At 38.8% G+C, this 19,835-nt stretch overlaps 1 protein-coding gene across 2 annotated transcripts; it reads left to right on the top strand.

The window, feature by feature from the left end:
• Window positions 1-4,156: 4,156 nt before the first annotated feature.
• rorca (RAR-related orphan receptor C a) lies at window positions 4,157-19,322 on the top strand. Of its 2 annotated transcripts, none has more exons than XM_084388758.1 (10): window positions 4,157-4,196; window positions 11,439-11,524; window positions 12,467-12,608; window positions 12,824-13,279; window positions 13,570-13,691; window positions 13,920-14,052; window positions 14,611-14,718; window positions 14,958-15,068; window positions 15,159-15,271; window positions 16,351-19,322. In XM_084388758.1, exons 1-10 carry the CDS (start codon window positions 4,166-4,168, stop codon window positions 16,510-16,512), a joined length of 1,464 nt encoding a protein of 487 aa, XP_084244884.1. In that variant the 5' UTR covers window positions 4,157-4,165; the 3' UTR covers window positions 16,513-19,322. The 2 variants fall into 2 exon arrangements, with proteins under 2 accessions (XP_084244884.1, XP_084244885.1); XM_084388759.1 differs by lacking the exon at window positions 4,157-4,196 and adding an exon at window positions 5,922-6,298.
• Window positions 19,323-19,835: the final 513 nt, after the last annotated feature.

A 19,835-nucleotide genomic window follows, 5' to 3' on the forward strand; every position in this document is an offset into this window, starting at 1 on the left:
CAATATTGCTGTCCTTTTCTTTTGTCTGAAACAGAAATGATGTAATAAACTATAGGTGACTTTAGGCGACTAACGTCAGTTACAGTCAAACATCTGCAGTTAACAAATGGGTGGAAGACGTGTGAGTCATTGTAAACGTGTGTGTATTTCTGGTGGCGTGGCGTTTGTATGTGTGATTTTAAAAAAGTAGGTCAGTCATGGTGAACACTGGGTGGACACGAGCGCCCTTATGCCCACCTATCATTTCTAAGCTAACATGCTGTTGAAACCCGTATGGCTTGTTAAAGCAGAACTACATGAACTTTGGTATAGTGCTACTGTAGACGTGCTCGACTTTGATTATAAGGAAATAGGCCTATAATATATTGATCCTTTCACTCTGTACAAAAGGTTACAATGCAAAATGAATCAATAGTTGAATGACTGAAAGGTTGTTCATATGAAATTTCATTGCATTTCCATGACGGTACTTCTCTTCCACTCTGATCTGGCGTTCGTGTGTGTTTGGGCTGGCATTCCTTGTGTGCGTGTATTTGTCAGCATTTGCCCTTTGTTCGATTAGCATTGTTCAAAGATAACCTTCATATCGAGGGCATGACTCTCTAGGTAATGTGCTGAATAACGCTGACAATTTCAAAGACCTTTTTCCGGGAGCATTTACGGGAACTGCTGTTTCCCGTAGAGACAACAATATATATGTTTTTACTTATCAGATAGCAGGTGATAACAGATATCAGCTGTCATGAGAGCAATACACAACAGGTCTATTAACTGTGGAGTGTCGTTGGAGGAAGTAACTTGGTATCCGAGCTGATGTTTGTTAGAATAGCCTATAGGGCATGTAGGAAAAGGACAGAAGAAGAGATGTGATATACCACTAGAGAGGAGAACGAGTCAGAGACCTGACCTGCAGTGGCCATTCATTACAGTCAGTGAGGACAGTCATGCCATGCCACTTGTCATGACAGCAGAGGGACAAAGATGAAAGACTGGCAATCATCTTCCCTCACATCCCCATCTAAGAAAGCAAAGCCATTTCAAAAAAAAAAAAAAAAAACGTTAACAAGTTTGGGGTCTCTATGATTTAAAAAAAAAAATGTTTTTGAAAGAGAACAAAAAAAAGCCTCATGCTCACCAAGGCTGCATTTATTTGATCACAAATATAGCACAAACAGTATTATTGTGAAATATTTTAATACGTTTTTTTTTTTTCCTGATGGCAGAGCTGAATTTTCAGCATCATTACTCAAATCTTCAGTGTCACATGATCCTTCAGAAATCATTCTAATATGCTGATTTGCTGCTCAATAAACATTTTTTATGATTACGAATATTGAAAACAGTTGTGCAGCTTAATATTTTGATCGAAACGTTTATAAAAAATGTTTCACGATTCTTTAGTGAATAGAAAGTAGAACCCCATTAAAGGAGAACTCCGGTAAATTTTAACATTGAGCTAATTTTTTTGTACATTTGGAGTGCTGTCAATACAGAGAACAGCGACAAAAATCGGGGTTGCCTACAACGTGTTATCCTCTTTTTAAAATGTACACCCTGTTGACTTCAATGGGGCAATGTTTAAACCTGCTTTTAGCCTCTTAATATCCTTGATGTGTCATTACAAGTGCACAGCCAATGTGAGTGATTCCTTCAGAGTGAACACGAGTGAATCTGACTGCAGTAGATGTGAATCGGCAATCGACTACTTTGGACTTCGACCGAAAACAGGATGTAAATACAGGTATTTGCGCTGGCTTAAACACATCAAGGATATTAAGAGGCTAAAAGCAGGTTTAAACATTGCCCCATTGAAGTCAACAGGGTGCAAATTTTAAAAAGAGGATAATACGGTGTAGGCAACACCGATTTTTGTCGTTGTTCTCTGTATTGACAGCACTCCAAATGTACAAAAAAATTAGCTCAATGTTAAAATTGACCGGAGTTCTCCTTTAAGGCTTGCCCAAACTAAAAGATTCTTAAAAGCTTATCAGATTTTCAAAAAGTGAGAGACCGCAAACATGACGATAAAAACGGTTTTGTTCCTATAGTGTGTGGAGTACCACGATGTGACCAAGACAGCACACCACTGCGCACTGCGTCCGAAATCGCATGCTCTTGGGTAGGTACTTATTCTCGATCTGGACATACTACTTTTGCTATGCTCTCATCATCACGTGACCTAGTTACGTCGCTTTATTGCCATTCCCAAATCCTCTCCTGTGGCCTCGTGGGAAAATAAAGGGCCTGTCCAAATACCCACACTTGCGGTCTTTGCACTTGACCGCTTGTCTGCGTATTTCCTGTATTTGTCCAGTGTTTAAGTAGGCATGAAGACTGCAAGTGTGATTAGAACTTTTGATTACCCAATGGGACACACTTATAGTGTTCCAAATATGCAAATGTTTACAGCTTTATTTAGATTTTCAATACTTTGTATTTTAAAATAAACTTCTTAATGCATTTTAAAATAAACTTCTGAATGTCTGTTCAGTAGTCTCTATGCAACATATTGCGATTTCAGGGCATGCGATTTTCCAAACCTAATGCACGGTAGGATATGCTTAGCCTCGAATACTGCTTTGAGGTAGTGTAGGTTTAGTGTGCTTTGAGGGCACTGCGCTTTTTGATGGGACAGTCTTGCACACTTGCTTTCTGTTTGTTCTCAAGTGGCGAAGACCCACAAGTGTGAGTTTTTGGACAGGTCCAAAGTGTCCATCGTTTGATCGGATTGTCGGAAGGTAAGAATTGGGCCCAAAATCGTCCCGTTTATCTTGTAGTGTGTGGGTGCCTTAAGTCATCGTACAACTTGTTTATAACTTGTTTAACTCGTACTGCATCGTTTTTTATTCCATTTCACTGTCCTTGACTTGATTGTGTTTTTATGATGACGCTATAGCTGCTGACGTGTTGAAAATCCACCAGAGAGGATGCCATCTGCGGCTGTCGGTCCCTCAAGAAATAATTTGCGCAGCTTGTGTTTACTTGAATGAGTAATATACAGTACGTTCATTTGTGCCAGAACTGTAATACGCGCAACACCGGTATGCAAGTTACTCATTTATTTTCAAGTAGCGCCATCTGACCTGTTCTTAATGACACTGAGGATGTCCTGCGGGAGCAGCCTGAGATTAAGATGATTATATGTTGTTGTTGCTCATTAGTTTCATTTGAGACACTCAAGAAAAGTATGAAAATCATCCAAATGATCCATTATAAATGGTGGATGAGTATACGAGATAATCATCTTTGAAATATTCTCAATAATTAGAGATGAGTCAACAGAGGCTCATGCCTTAATTTGTTTAGCTGCGAAAAACAAAATGTCCAGACGATGCAATTCTGGTCATCTGGGAAGAGGCAGACCATGGAAACCATGAGCAATGGTATGTGAAGGAAATTTTAACAGGCCCGAGACGACTGGTTTGGAATAAACACAGACTTCAATCCCGAAAGTCTCCAAGGACAGAAGGATTCATTCAGGAACATTCTTTCCTATAATATATAATGTAGTTTATATAATGTAATTGAAGTATTTTAAAGGGGTATTTTTAGTATGGGTGAAGATTACTAGGGGAGCTGCAGAAAGGAGAAGAGGAGAAAGGAACAGAAGATGAAAGGAGAAGAGCATGATGGAGGAGAGGATGGGCAGGGTAAAACTGGATTACACCCTCGCGCTGAGAAAGAGAGGGATTATCCAGCCTCTGAAAGAGGAGAGGAGTCAGCGGATTAAGCAGATAACGAAGAGGAGTGGTGAGGGGATTACGCCGATGAGAGCTGGATTCTACAATAATCCCTTCTGAAAAAAACAACAATTTATCGACTGCCAAACACACTAGCGCTGATTGTTAATATATTCCTCCATAACCTCATCCACTCTTTGCCTGAAATTCATTTGCCATTAGATCATAATGCAGTTCTAATCTCACTTTACAGTAAAATTCTTGTCTTGTTTTCCAGCAGACATTTCATATAAACGGTGCTTCATTCACTTCATCTCTCCGTGCGCCTCCATCGAATGTCAGCCCCCCCTCCCTTCTCGCTCGGAGCGAGCCAGCTCTAATTTAAGAGACCGTGGTTATATAAGGCAGATGGTCAGGAGGTCAGCTGTGTGTGTGTGTGTGTGTGTCACATAGAGGAAAAAAGACAGAAAAGAGGCTGCTTTTCAATGAAAATGTGCAATTCAAGACTGCAGGAAGGTAAGGAAGAGACTCTGAAACAGGAAGAGACATCTAAACAGAAGAATAATGAAAAGCGAAACAATGCTCCTGGAGCGGAAACGTTCGTATATTTACCCCGAGGGAGGTGTGTTTTGACAACGCTGCACAAACACTGCTGGAAAGATTGATTTCCCTCATGCTGTAAAACAGAATTTGATTTAATGCATAAAAAAGGTGTAGACGAGACAAAGTCTGAGGAATAAACATGGTTCATGATAGGGTCATCATGCAATATAAAGGGCCATAAATCTATGAAAAAGAAAACGCATAAGAGAGATTATAGACTGAAAGAAAGCAGAGGATGAAAAGGAGTGGCCGCACAGGATGGGGTAACAAAGCTTTCTTTCAGCTTCCGTGTGTTTCCGCTGTTCCACTAACCTACTTACTGTAATCTCTTCTCTCCTCATTTCATAATGGAGACTCCCTGGTTACATCATATTCCTTCTATCTTCCGCACACTTTCGCACGTCCTGTTATTACATCCCCCACATTATTGACATTATTAGATTGGCTTCCTGAAATAAAGTCCTTCTCTAACACGTCGCTTCGTCTCTTGGTCAACCTCACCTCGTCTACAAGATGTTCACGAACAAAATATTCATTTTTGATAGCATTCTTTGAGACATAAGAAGGGTTTTATGTCATTCAAAAATGTTTGCCCAGCACCCACCAGTGATGATGTAAGAGCTCCCATATGTGCAATATGGACTACATCATGGATTTACCCATCAGATGAGTTTTTGTTTCAGTGTACAGTCTGTATTTAAGAGCTTGTTTATATTTGTGTATAGCATAATGTCCATGTTTCTTTCTCCTTTGTCAGCATTAAACACTGCATTCATGATTAAATGTTATTTGAAGAGGAAAAAAAGCTATTTTAATTATTAACTTCACAAATTAGCCTATAAAACTTTAAAACTTATCTAAACATCTCTGCTCAACATTTATGCTTGTATAGCATTTAATGAAAATTAAAGTTTTATAAAGTAAATTTATGTAATTGAGTTCTCCCTTGGATTTGGCTTGTTGTATTCTCATTTGAAAGTCACTTTGGGTAAAATTGCATATGTTTAATGATTTATAGGTGTTTTGGCTTTGATTTCAGTTGGCTGTAATTTAGGCATTTGACTAACCTGGAGTTAAAATCAATACACAACTGCAAAATATCCCTATAAACATGGACATTTGTGAAAGATTTAGTAAAATCTCACTTAGACAACCCCCCAGAAAGCATAATAATATTGTAGCCTACAGATCTCTCCCTTTTTATAAAATTGCCTTAACCTGTTTTTACTTTATGAAAGAAATACACTGTCACTAAAATAATGACTTTATGTTGGACTGGTCTGTTTTAAACCGATAAAAATGTACACTTTCTCTGACCTTTTCACCTAATTGAATTATTTGACTATTTATCACTAGATGCAAATGTGTTTAAAGCCTCAGTAGCAGTCAAGTAAAGCACGTTTGCTTCTGTGAGGAAGGAAAAGAATGCCGTGATTTTTTTTTTTTTTTTTTTTTTTTTTTTTTTTAGTGGGCTGTGCTGTAATCGCAAACAATCGCAGCCACTGGAACCGCGAGCCCGCGAGAGATTCCCACGATACTGTTGTGGTGACACTGACACACTGCCACACTTTCCCACGCGCGCTCGAGCTCTGGCACACGGATCCTCCTTAAAGCGCGTGCCCGAGTGCGGGAGCGCGCGCCGCTGCCTGGGGGCACTAGGCGGGCCAGTGGAGCGAGATCATGTGAGAGTCCACGCGCCGAAAGTAGGTTAGACTACAGAGAAGCACAGACGCAGAGAGAGGTAAAGAGTAGAGGGCATCATTTTATTACATAGCCGACAGAGCGCGCATTTACGCAGGGTGAAAAAAAGCCAATGATGAAGCGGAATTTACTTTGAACAACCGGATGAGAAGAACAAGTAGGCTGTGCAATAACTTATGAAGTGTAGTTGTTATTTTCTTACAACTGCTCTGTTTTGGAGTTTTCCAATTTTCACCTGAGTTTTACTGTCGGCGCTGGTCAAATGTGCTGGAGTTATATTATCATTCGCAGATAATATAGCATCAAAATGAGAGGTAAGTTAAAGAAAATGCATTTTTAGAAACAAAATAAAATAGTCTAATAATTGAAAAAACTGTCACTTTGACAGTTGTGATCGTGATTGTGTTTGCTTTGATATTGCACGAACTGCGCAAAGTTTTAATCAAAGTACAGCTAAAGCACGCGCAAGCGCGCAAAAATATCGCTCAGATAATCTGCAACTGTTGCTTGTTTGTAACATGTTTCTTCACTACTTTTGATAGTTTCTCGCCACTCAAAAATGTACCGAATATAACCAGTACACGGAAATCATAAACTTTGCATAGCTCTGTTTGGTTTCTTCGCTTGCAAGCGTGAGAGGGAAGCGATGAACGTCATGTTGGAAACGTCTCTCTGGGTTGCCATGTCCTTTCTGCCATACCTTATGCCATGTTTTTATAAAAACCACTTTGGGATTGTTTTTCTTCTTTTCGCTTCATAAAGTCTAATAAAAATGGCCAGTTAATGTTTTGCCGTTTTTGTCAGAATAGTCAAGCATGTAAATATGTAACCACGTACTTTTGCTGCAGGGGTAGGCATGAAAGAGATGTATTCAATAAGTTAGATGGCCAGTTGTATGTGAAACATTTTGATCATGAGTAGTTATTGAAATGACGTAATTTGTAGCAAGTTACAACTTGACTTGTGTAGCTAATTGATGCCTTTTGCTAGAATAAATCAGTTATTCAAATTGAGAAATTCTCTTTTCTCCATTATTGCTTATTTAGAGTAAAAAAAGCAAGTTGCTTTTTATTTAGGTTTTTTTTATACCTGGTTGCTTGTTGTTGCTTGATTTGGCAACAATCGTCTCACTGTAGTTACTGTTAGCTGCCGCTAAGCGCACCTGATTATGTAAGAATCAAACAAAGTGTTTGAAAATGCTTAAAAATATAATAATCACAAAGTGCTGTTATTTGAACTGCATGCTTACGTAATGTAAAGTTCAAATACTGCATTATGGTTGTGCGTAAAGTTATGTCTTTGGTCACGTTAAAAGATCGTAACCGCCATATTGAACTTGAGCTGAATGTTTGTGTCTTTATCGTGAAAAAGCTTATCAGTAAGTTCAGGGGAGATCTCTGCATGTCAGTATGTGATTGTGAGCTGTTGGGGCACAGGGAATGGGGGTGTATCTGCTGCGTGTTGTTGTTTTTCAGTCTTAGCATGGCCGCCGGTCTGACAGTCTTTCTGCTCCATTGACCTACTTCTGTCATTGAGGATTACACAGCATATTACAGCACTGATATATCAGGGCGCGAATTGGCCAGTTTTAAGATCTGTTAACTGTTTTCCTTATTGGCATCTTATTTTAACCTTTACCCAGTGCTGAATCTCAGCATGCCAAACGTGTGATGGCAAACTGTAAACTAAACCTGAAATTCGGTATGAAGGAAACAGCGCCTGCTTTGGTGCGAATGCGTAACAACAAGGGCTCAGTCAAGCTTAGTTGCGTGTGATTTCAGATATATTAGCTAACTTTAATAGACTGTTATAGTTTTTATATCCTAGTAATGTTATATTCTGGAGTTAGTTATATTTCTGCATTGCCACTGGAATGTACAGACTTTTGTTAGTTGAAATTCCCAGAATGTGCTGAGATGTAGCAAAATTAAATTAAATGGGTGTTATATATTCAGTATGTTTCTTTTGACTTTATCCATGATCCAGAGGAAAGACACTCTTCTATATGCAGAGTGCTGTAACTTTTAAGCCACCATGGCTTTGAAGACTTAGGCAATGAGCCGTCTATAAATGAATTCTGAGCAGCTTAATACAGTGGCACTTTGACACCTATGGACTTTCCATTCATTTAAACCACAACTTAAGCCCAGGCAATGGGAGAATGTGACCAGCCACTTGATCTATAAGGGATTCAAATCTCCTTTTGCTAGAAAAAAAATCAAGATTTTCAAGAGTTTTCCCAGACAATGGAACATCATAATTGTTACACACCTAAGTTATGGTGTTTTAGTTTATATGTCTTATATAAAAATGTATTTTTGCTATGACTCACGGCTCATTAATAATAATGACCAACCGATTTCCATCTTAATATGTTCATATGCATTTTTCTAAAATTCCTATTTTATTTTTGAATGAGACTTTTATTGTTTCCTAATCCCAGCAGGCATCAAGATAATTAATGCCCATCAAGAGTCACCTTACACTCCCTATCAGCTCATGTTTTTCAACTTGGTGTTGTTACTTATACCAAAGAATTACTCAATCCCTCTGTGCATATTTAAAGAGAGTCTTGCGGTGTCATTCCACAATCTCAATTTACTTAGTATAGGTAGGTCACTTTTAAGTGATGTGTGGAAGAGGAAAAATCATTACTGCTGACCACAAAACTGCTTTGAAATCTCACATACGTGTGAGTGAATGCAAATGGCACCCTGTTTGCTTGTGATCAAAGCAAACTAGCTGGTGGGGACGCAGAGCAGGCTCCAAAATTGACTCTAATATGGACTGTGCACACAAATCTCACACAGGTTAGGTTAGCTAAGCACTCTTATGCAAATGCAAAGTGCAAGGTAAACGGGACCTTTGGACGTTGCCGAACAAAGTTGTTTGATTATTTGAGATAAAAGGGCATAGTCTCTGCACTTGTCTTGGGTTTTTCCCAGCATCACGCAGTAAACTGCTGACTGGTGTTCGATGGACTGACATACTGACTAAGTGACATAGAGTGGCCAAAAGAGAGGAGATAAGAAGAGCTAGATTACTAACTCCATCTTGCCCTGATAAACATAGCACTCTAATAAATCTCCTCTTAATTAGTTTTTCGTCAATCTGACTGTGTTTCTCCTCCGGTTTCTATAGCAGTGCTAAACAAACAAGAGTTGTTTGATATACTTTTCATTTGCGTAAGTGTTTATGGGAGATTGGCTTGATGAATAATCCTGACAAAAGGAGATGTTTGCCTTTTATACACAGCCTGAATGGCAAAGGTTCCTGACTGTATTACCAAAACAACAGGCAGGCATCTTTTTTGTGATTCTGTCATCCTCTCTGACCTCAAATATTTAGTTCATTTGTTCACATTTTTCATTAATAAATTGACCAGAATTCATTGATATTATGGAAAAAAGCTGTAATACTTCATATTTCAGTCATACTTCCTTTGTAGTCAGTTCAGTGCGCTTTTACCTGTCATTTTACAATGTGAGAGTCACGATATGAAAGGTTTTGTTTTGCATTATGAATATGTGTGTGTGTATAAAAACACACCTGACGCATAGCATGGGAAAACTCGATAGGCTAGGTAAAACTTAAAAGGCTTGATAAATTCAACCTCCAGTCGCCATGCACAGAAGCCATAGCTTAAAAATAGTTTTATGTGAGAGCTCTGAGACAGCTGGGACTGTGCTCAAATTCTTGACAGGCTGCCACATGTTGAGGGCAAGTGTAAGTTACAGGGCCCTTAATGAGTGTACTGTAGATATTTCAAGTGTGCAAAAGTCATAAATCAGGCCCATGCCATTACATAAAATGCGCCTCTTGATCTTATATCTCCGATAAAAAGGTTAATCAGAGTTGTTTATAGTGGCTTTGGATTTGTCTGAAACTGAAATGACTGGTTTTCCTGATAATATGATGGTCTTTGATTTTGTGGTTCCACCTTAAACATGCCAAGAAAAAAAGAAAAAAAATGGAAAAAAAATGTAATCAGATTACAGAGCTTGCGAGGCTACCGCACAAGCGCCTCCCTCGGCTCAGTAGGAAAGTGTGTCAGTAGAACAGCTAAGCCACATAGCCTGACCATGCTACGCAGGTGAGTGGCATGTGAGCAGGCGAGTCAGAATCAAAGCTACGCTGTCACGAGCCAATGGGAACGTGGGAGGGGTGGGAGGGAGGAATGCTCGTCACTGCGTTGCTAGGGTGATCTCCTCTGAATGAGTGTGTTCATGGAATGTTGCCAGACAGCAGTTATATAACACAGGGAGGGTGGGGGCTAGGGGCTCAGAATGGGGTAGAAGGAAAGAGAGCGAACGAAAAAGAATGAATATGTTCCATTTAGTAATTTCACTGGCATACTACATTATGGAATAAACTTTATTTTCCTCCTCAATGCTTGAAAATTACTTCAGGAGATTATGTTTATCAACCTAGCTTCTGGAAATGTCAGGCAGACGTGTCTCTCCTTCTCTCTCTCTTTTTTCCCCCCACTCTCGCCCTCCATTGCTCACACATGTGACGCACGCATCAGCTAGCATTCGGCCCGAAGTGTAAGTCCTCATGTCATTATCCCTGGACGGCCCGGTCTCTTTGTCACAACACATTAGCTGTTACCTAAGATATTGCGTCATTGCGTAAAACATATTAATGACATTTCCTACATCAAGTTCACCTGAGAGGACAGTGTTCTCTGGAAATAACCTTTATTGGATGGGATCCATCCTGTATCATTTGACTCATCTGCAATAGGTCCTAGTGTTTAACCTTAGGCCACTGCAGATAAATGCTATCGACCTGCTATTCTGGGATGGCGCTTCTACTTAGATAAACAGTATAATGAAAAGAACAGATTGTTTTAATGGGATGTAGAGGACTTACTTGTGCACATTTTGTTGTGTATATACTCAGTTTTGTTTAGTTCTAAAGCAGTCTTTGCACTCAAAGGCGCTATTCATGAACCTGCAGCTGTTTATAATTCCCACACAGAGCATCACAATCCGCTTAATTCCAGCACAACTATGCCAAGCAGAGAGCAAGCTTTGTTAATAAAGCTGTTTTTGATTCTGTGGTGCAAGGACTTGTTATGTCATCCTGAGTGGGTCAAACCCTGAGTCTTTGAATATGTGCTGTAGCGCTTGACCCTGCTCATTGTGCGTTAGCTGTTCATTATTATTATTGAAAGAATATGACACTAGCGAAGTTTCCACATCCCTGTGAGAGTCAAACCAGACCTTCGGGCTTTGTGTCGGCCTATATTTATTTTATGCTATTGAACGATTGTTCAAAGATCAATGTGTCAAACAAAGAACGCTGCTGTAGCTCACTTTAGATCTGTTATGTAGATAGCAGATGACTTTCAATGCTTTGTGCTTTGAGCCAGGACTCTTCTATAGGCTGTGTGCTGGATAAGTGCAGGATAACTCTAGCTAATGTTTCAACCACTTCTCCCTCTCTTAGCTCAAATCGAAGTAATCCCCTGCAAGATTTGCGGGGACAAGTCATCGGGCATCCACTATGGGGTGATCACTTGTGAAGGCTGCAAGGTAAGTGAGCATCCTTTGTCATCTTTCCATTTGCTCAGTAAGGCTTAAAGGGATAGTTCACCCAAAAATGACGATTATATCATAATTTACTCGCCCTCATGTCATTCCAAATGTGTCTTTCTTCTGCGCAACATAAATTGTTTTAAAGATTTTTGTCCATACAGTGATAGTCAAAAGGACCTAAAACAACATTGAACACATTTGACTTTCATTATATGGACATAAAACAAACATTTTTAGAAATATCGTGTTCCATGGAAGAAAAAACTCATACATGCATTGTAACAACATGAGGGTGAGTAAATGATGATACATTTTTTTAGGAGACCTACATTTCTTAGAGTTGGTTTAAAGGTGTCTGTTGATCTGTTTTCCATGAAATGTTCCCATTGCTTGAGGGAAAAATAATAATAAACAGTGTAAGTATGCAAGACTTGATAAAATTTAGAGCACCTTGTAGTTACACCCTGATGACGCCTTCAGACTGTTCCCTGAAACAGTAAACAATACAACCTCTTTATCTGATTGGCTTTCTGACCAGTCAGAAATCTCAATCAGCTTGTATTTGACCAAAGGACACACAGTGTGTGCCAGAGCTGATCTACTGTTTCAGACTCTCTGCCCGAAAGTCTTTGTCAAATGCCAAATTTGAATTGAATCCCATTACTCAACCATGTTTTCAAACCACCAGGGTACATGGCATTAATAAATGATCATACAACTGCACTGGTGGACAAATCCATACAGAAAGTCCTTGAGATTTTTCTATGCTTTGAAAAGAATGAGGTTTTAGAGTTAAGTTAAAATGTAACCCTGATTTTACGATGTTATCCTTGATATTTAATACTTAATTGATTTACAAACATGGAGGGAATGGAAATGCAGCCCTCTTCTTGACTTCAGTTTTCTTCTTTTTTTCTCCCCCCTTTTTCATTCATAAAGGGCTTCTTCCGCCGAAGTCAGCAGAACAATGCGATATACTCCTGCTCGAGGCAGAGGAACTGTCTTATTGACCGAACCAATCGCAACCGCTGCCAGCACTGCCGCCTGCAGAAGTGTCTGGCACTGGGCATGAGCCGTGATGGTGAGTCTAATCTAAATTAAGGAAGTTTTCTACTGGAAGTGGAGCCTACCTGAGTCCTATTAAACACCGCTGTGGTCTCAGTGTGAATGCAATGACTTCGTATAGCCAATGGCCACTGGCTATATGTGGTATAATGTTGGCCCGTTTTGTCAGTTCTAATCAACAATCAAATTTTACGTTGTCTTTCTTTCAACACCCTTCTTTTTTCTCTGCAGCGGTAAAGTTTGGCCGCATGTCAAAAAAGCAGCGCGACAGCCTCTATGCCGAGGTTCAGAAGCACCAGCAGTCCCAGGAGCGGGCAGGGGTTCTGAGCAATGGTGGACCTGGCCACACTGGTGATGAGGCCGGGGAGAAAGGCATCAGCCATGGCCGGGCCTACAGCCGGGGCTCCAGCACCACCCTTAGCGACCTGGATGACATAACCACGCTACCAGACGGTCTCCTGTTGGATCTTCCGCTCACACCGGAGGAAGCCGCCGACTACTGCAGCCTAGAGCTGCTGGGGGGAAGCGGTGGGAGCAGTTCCTCCTCCCAGAGTTCTCCTGAGCCCAGCAGACATGAATTTAGTGACGTGACACACATCAAACATGAGTACCAGACCCTGCACGAGTCAGGACTCTACACTCGCTCATTACTCAACCCACCTGAAGGCTGTTCCTTGATGGAAATTGGTTAGTAGTACACTGAGGAATTTTATTTAATTTAATTTTAACTACTGAACTATTTAATAGTTTTACCTATTTAAATATATAAATATATTTAAATGTATAATAGTTTTTAATATTAACTTGTAAATGAGCATGTACATTTAAATATCCGATATTTACTGATACTGATAAATTCAGTAATAATATAACTAATATCTGCCAATATATCATATATTCCTATATGCTTCCATAGTTAACCAACTTTGTAAAGATGTTGTGCATGGTTTAATTGTATAAATGTATGTTTCCTTTAGAACGGATTACACAGAATGTGGTCAAATCCCACATCGAGACAAGTCAGTACAGCTCAGAAGAACTGAAGAGATTGGCTTGGACCCTCTATACACATGAGGAGATACGCGTCTACCAAAACAAGGTATCTGTCAACTGCCAATGAGATGCATCACACTTTCTAATACCATGGGGTGTAACAGCAAGTTTTATAGTAATTACCCAACCTCACATTCCACGTAAATGAATCCCACAGAATACAAAAAATGTTTAGCAGCCTAATTAAAAGTGGATTAAAAACTACGTCAAATGCTCATCATTATTGCGATCAGAATGTGGGAGGAGGTGTCTAACATGTATTTCTTTATCCAAGTCCACAGAGATGTTGTGGCAGCAGTGTGCTGTGCACATCACGAACGCCATCCAGTACGTGGTGGAGTTTGCCAAGCGTATCTCTGGATTCATGGACTTGTGTCAAAATGACCAGATTATCCTTCTGAAAGCAGGTCAGCATCAACTCTGTGCAAGACCGCAACCAAATCAGATACTGTTTTCCACATTAGTGAATACCTGCAGTAAATACTCTTAAGTGCCAAGTTTATATATCTAGTTAAATCTTCTAATACAGTATATTTATAGTATGATAGTTTGAGACCGTATGTATTCTTAGTTTCTCATCTGTGTTCTGACAATGGCTCTTTGTCGTTTTCTCTCACCCTTTCTTCCCGTTTGTGTCCTCCCTTTGTGCATTGTGTGGTGTGCGTTTTACCCCATTTGTTATTTAAATGAAAACAAAAAACTTTTTTTTTTCTCTCTCTCTCTCTCTTTAAAACAACCATCATGCCATTCGATTGAATGTTGACATCACTATTTATCTGTGAAAATGATGACTGTTTTAATGAATCCTCAATTTGAAAACATTTTGTAATTTATGCTATTAAATCCCTATTGTTTTTTGTTTTCCTCTGTGTACGTGTGGAGCATTCTTTCGCCTGTCTCTCCCTTCTGCCTCCCTCTTTCCTGCCTTTCCTTTGTCCATCTTCTATGTGGCGCTGACCATCCAGGCTGCTTGGATGTGCTATTGATCCGAATGTGTCGGGCCTACAACCCAATCAACAACACGCTGTTGTTCGATGGAAAGTTCACAAGCCCGCAGCTCTTTAAAGCGCTCGGTGAGTCTCCTCCCTAGACCTTTCTCATAATTTAGCACCCTGTAGCATTTCAAAGGGAATGTTGGGTACTTGTGTGCAATTAAGCTGAGCAATGGTACACCAAGTGCTGTATAATCATATAATGGAGTCACGATTACTCTTTATTTTGACCTAAAGAAACATTCATTTAAATGGAAAATAGGTGAATTTCCAGGTCAATTGAATGACTGCTAAATTTTCTGTATTTTTCCTGTCTGTAGGCTGTGATGATCTGGTGAGTGCTGTGTTTGAGATGGCTAAAACCCTGAGCCGGCTACAGCTGTCTGAAGAGGAGATGGCTCTGTTTACCGCCACTGTGCTTCTGTCTCCAGGTAGTTTTACTATAACATTCCAAGTAATCTTTAACTTTTATCAGTCTTTACAGACATTTGAGTTTACTCTTCCACTAATTTATTTCATAGACCGACCTTGGTTGACAGATGCCCAGAAGGTGAAGAAACTTCAGGAGAAGGTCTATGTTGCGTTGCAACACTGGCTTCATAAAAGTGGTGCCAATGAGGAGAAACTGTCAAAGGTACTGGGAAAAACTCCAAAGATTGAATGGAAAAGCAAGTTCATACTCTCACAGCTGTTAAATGTGAGAAAATCAGGATATTCAAAATAAACATATATGCAGTTAATAAATATATTCATGCTTGTTAAATTTGACATTCTACCTGTTTTATATTATGTGTGAATTCTGAAAACTGATCAAAACCTTCTGAATTGACTGCAGAAGATTTGAACTACAAGAGTTCACCTTCGCAAACGTCTTGTTTGGAATACTTTATAAATCAAATCAAGACGGGACATTTAACTAAAGTCAGTTGCATTCTTTTATGGTGAAATTTAATTCAGATTTAAATTATATTTTATACAAATTGCCCAATAACTTGTTACACACATACACTACCGTTCAAAAGTTTCAGTAAGGTCAGTAAGATTTTTTTTTTTTTTAAGATTCAACAAGGGTGCATGAAATTGATAAGAAAAATGACAGTAAAGACATTTAAAATTATACAAAAGTGTTGTATTTCAAATCAATGCTGTTCAAATAAATATAACATGGTTTACAATTATTATTATTATTATTTTTTTTTAACTGTTTACATTAATAATAATAATAATAATAATAATAATAATAAGAAATGTTTCTTAAGCACCAAATCAGCATATAAGAATGGTTTCTGAAGGATCATGTGATATTGAAGCCTGGAGTAATGATGCTGGAAATTCAGCTTTTCCATTTACAAGAATGTATTTCATTTGAAAATATATTAAAACAGAAAACGGTTACTTTAAATTGTAATAATATTTCACAATATTACTGTGTTAACTGTATTTTCGATTAAGTAAATGCAGCCTTGGTGAGTATGAGAGAGCATAAGAGAAAAAAATCTTACCGACCCAAAACTTTTGAACTTTTGGTACTGTTTAAAATTCATTAAAGTCCCGAGTGCTTTTCACCGCAAAAACATTTACATTACAATATTGAATATTTAATAATAATATAAAAAAATTTATATTAGTCATCTGAAAGCCCTTTATTTTATTTTTATTTTTGTACCAATGAACATTGTATAACTGTCTTTTCTTTTTCTATTGATTCAACAGATGGTGTCCAAGTTACCCATGATGAAGTCCATTAGCAACCTCCATATTGATAAGCTGGAGTTTTTCCGCCTCCTTCACCCAGAAACGGCCTACAACTTCCCTGCTCTCTACAGAGAGGTTTTCTGCAGCGAGATCACCTTCCCAGACTCCACTGAGGGCTAACATTCATTGAAGTGTCATATTGGCTCTGATGAGAAAGAAATAGAGAGAGCAAGAAAGACAGGGAATGGAAATAGGAGGTAGATGGATATGTGTTTGAGAAAAACCAGCAACGCACTGACAATCTTGCACATTACACTTTAGGACTCCATCTGTAACCTCCCTCCTGATGGAGTGATTCACTCCTCTATTTGAACAGGACCCAGATTTCTTATGAGACACATTTAAATGACAGCAGTCATTTAAGGTGCTGGTTACCATTACTCATGTTACCTACATATAGTGACTCAAACGGAGTACATGATGTATTTTTGATTAAAAAGTGTACTCGATTAAACCTGGAGCCTAGATCTCCCTTAAAAATGAAGTGCTTGAAAAGTGGATATTTCCCTGGACCATTTTCCAAGTACTCTTAGGAAGAGAACTATGAATGTAACCCAACTGACAAGTGGCAAAGCCTCAGGATTACGACAGAATGTATTATGTATTCCTGCCCCGTATGTAAAACAAGCTCTTGAGACTTGGTTTCTGTAGAGAAACAGTTTTGAATCCATGAGAAACTGTTTAATGGGACCAATGTATACACACCTGAGGTCGTAAGCGCCACATGAGCACCTTCACGTTCACAGACTCAAACTAACGTACAGTGCACTGCACACACCACACGTGCATGTGGTGTGTTGTCTTTTGAGCTCTTTATTTTTGCATATAAATTTAAAAGATGCAACTAAACTAACAAAAACCTCATCCTTATTACCCTTTCCCACACAAATGCCACTTGGATAAAGATATTAGATGATATTTTGATATCCTCATTTGATCAGAAACCACCTGTATGTAGAACGATAGATGTATTTGAGAATATATTTATAAAGAGAGCCTGTAGATAGCGTATGTAGGCAGAGGACTAACTAAATCGAAAGTTGCACCTTGGAATGAATGTTCTCAAGCCCCTTCAAAGACTCTCCAACCAGAGCTGTGGAATTCTGGGGCTGGAGTTGGAATTGGCATGACATGCTGATTTTGATACAGGCGGACAGCACTTAAATACTCTTTGCAGGAGCAGGACTTTGCTGTCGCCCCACATTAGATGGCGGAAAGACAATGGCACTATGAGGGAGACTTTCTGCAGTCAGATTCTCCATGTGAGCGTGTAGCAAACCACTCGAACGGAGAACGCAAAGAACACTGAAGTGAGCTGCTGGAAGGAACCATATATTTTCAGACACAACGGACAACCTGAGCTCGCCGTCAATCGCCAGGACACCGCGGAAAAGTGGATTCACAGGCCGTACCTCATGCTTTGCATTGTGTCTGATGTGCGGATCAGTGTTGTGTGATTTTGTTTTTTTTCCCTTTATCCTTTGTGTTCACATATAGCACAACTATTGGTTGACAGAGTCATCAGCTACCCCCCTGAGTTAGGGAATACTATGGTTAGTTTGTGTTCCAAAACTTTGCAGTTCAATACAAAGGACAAAAAAGTGTCTGCTATCTGTCCGCAGTTTAATAGCAGCCTCCATTCTTCCGAGTCAGGAAGTCAAGATTGGTCTCAGGGGAGATTTAGGAGTGGTCCAGAAAGCAGAACACCAACTGAAGCTCCAAGGAGGGCTTTTTCAAAACCCCTCAGTGTCCAGTTCTAGCTTTTGTGAGATTACAGGGTATGAAAGATGTTTCGATTGATTGATAAGTATCAGTCTCTAGTTTCCTGACGATTAAACTTAACAAGCTTGCCTGATGTTTCATGTTTGCACTGCTGGAACAGTGCCTAGCTGTATATTTTCTTGTAAGATTTTATATAGTTGGTATAATACACATTTTCAGGGTGCTTAATACAGTATCGTAATGTCTGCCCGTGCAATATCAGTCTTTCCATTTTTAGTATTGACGGCCCTCACAAGCCAAGGATCTCCTTGGATTTCATAAGCACTCCAGATCATTTAACACCTCCTCGCTAAGTTCTGTCTACACTCGAAATTTGCTTTATTTTTTTACGCTTTTCTAGTATTAACTGACTTCAATTGACGTGTGAAGGCGGGGAACGATTGTAACAAGGTGCAAATACTTTGTAAAAACCATTTCGATTTTTGTGGAGTGTAATTCGCAGCCCTACAAACTGCCACAAGCGTTCGCCCCGTCCTTGAGGGTAGTTCTGGAGGTGTGCGTTTACATCTACACTCAGTCACTCAGGGAGATAGCTGGGTTCTCTGTCCTAAAATGTCTTCTTCAGTTAGCCTAGCAAGACACCTTGCACCAAATAGAAGACCTTAAACCTTGATCACTGTGTATGGTAACTTTTCTTGTGAATGTTAATTGCAGAAGTATCAAAGACTTTTACCCCTGTCTTATATCAGTGCTATTGGAGATCTTTTTCAGTTTGACTTGGTTAAAAAAGAATAGGATCAAAACTATATTAAGGATGAATATAATCTTTGAATCTAGTGTTGTTGTGTTTTTTTATTTGTTTATTTTTGTGATATTTTCTTTCTTCATTTCGGTAATTTTCTGTAACATATTTTCTCACCTGTCTAGTATTATCCTTTGTCTTGAAAAATTAAAATCCTATTTTTTTTAAAGAGCATTTTTAAGCAGAAAATCCCCCAAAAGAGTCTTCATTCTTTGCCATGATCCTTCTGTGGTTGTTTCAATTTTAACTTTATTTTTAAGTAAATAAATCATATTATAGATTTTAAGGAATATAATTTTATGGTATATTATGGGTACAGAGGATAAAACAAACATTAAAGAGTAATATTGTACAATGAGGATTGAACACATGGATTACAGAATGTAATAAAGGTCTTTTTACTTTATACTGAGTGTTTTGTGGCTCTAAAAACTCCTAATGGCACGATCCAGCATCATTTTTATGTCTAAATTAAAAAGAAATGTAAGTCTTTTTTTATTTATTAAAATCCCAAAACTTCCCATATCTTATTTTATCATATATATATAATCACATTTATTTAATTCAAAATAAAATGTGCACTATATTGTAATTTCCCCCATTTACACGTTATATACAGAGGTGGACAGTAACAAAGTACATTTACTTGAGTACTGTACTTAAGTACACTTTTTGAGTATCTGTACTTGAGTATTATTTTTTCTGGAATCTTTTTACTTTAACTTCACTACATTTGAAAGACAAATATTGTACTTTTTACTCCACTACATTTCATTCAAGGTCCTTGAGTAGAAAGTTGTAACGTCAGTCAGGGGATGATTTTGGTTGGAAATGAAAGTCGGGTTGACGTTAGAACCCGACTGATGTTGGTTTCTGACGTCAACCTGATTTTCATTTTCAACCACAATACAACCTCTGT

The sequence above is a fragment of the Rutilus rutilus genome, assembly GCF_951802725.1.
Source record: "Rutilus rutilus genome assembly, chromosome: 19".
Lineage (NCBI taxonomy): Eukaryota > Metazoa > Chordata > Actinopteri > Cypriniformes > Leuciscidae > Rutilus > Rutilus rutilus.

Bases quoted from the DNA above. Each gene is read 5' to 3' on its own strand.
- rorca (XM_084388758.1), top strand. From the start codon at position 4,166: ATGAAAATGTGCAATTCAAGACTGCAGGAAG. The intron at 13,280-13,569 runs GTTAGTAGTACA...TGTTTCCTTTAG, and splicing joins CTGTTCCTTGATGGAAATTG to AACGGATTACACAGAATGTG. The intron at 14,719-14,957 runs GTGAGTCTCCTC...TCCTGTCTGTAG, and splicing joins GCAGCTCTTTAAAGCGCTCG to GCTGTGATGATCTGGTGAGT.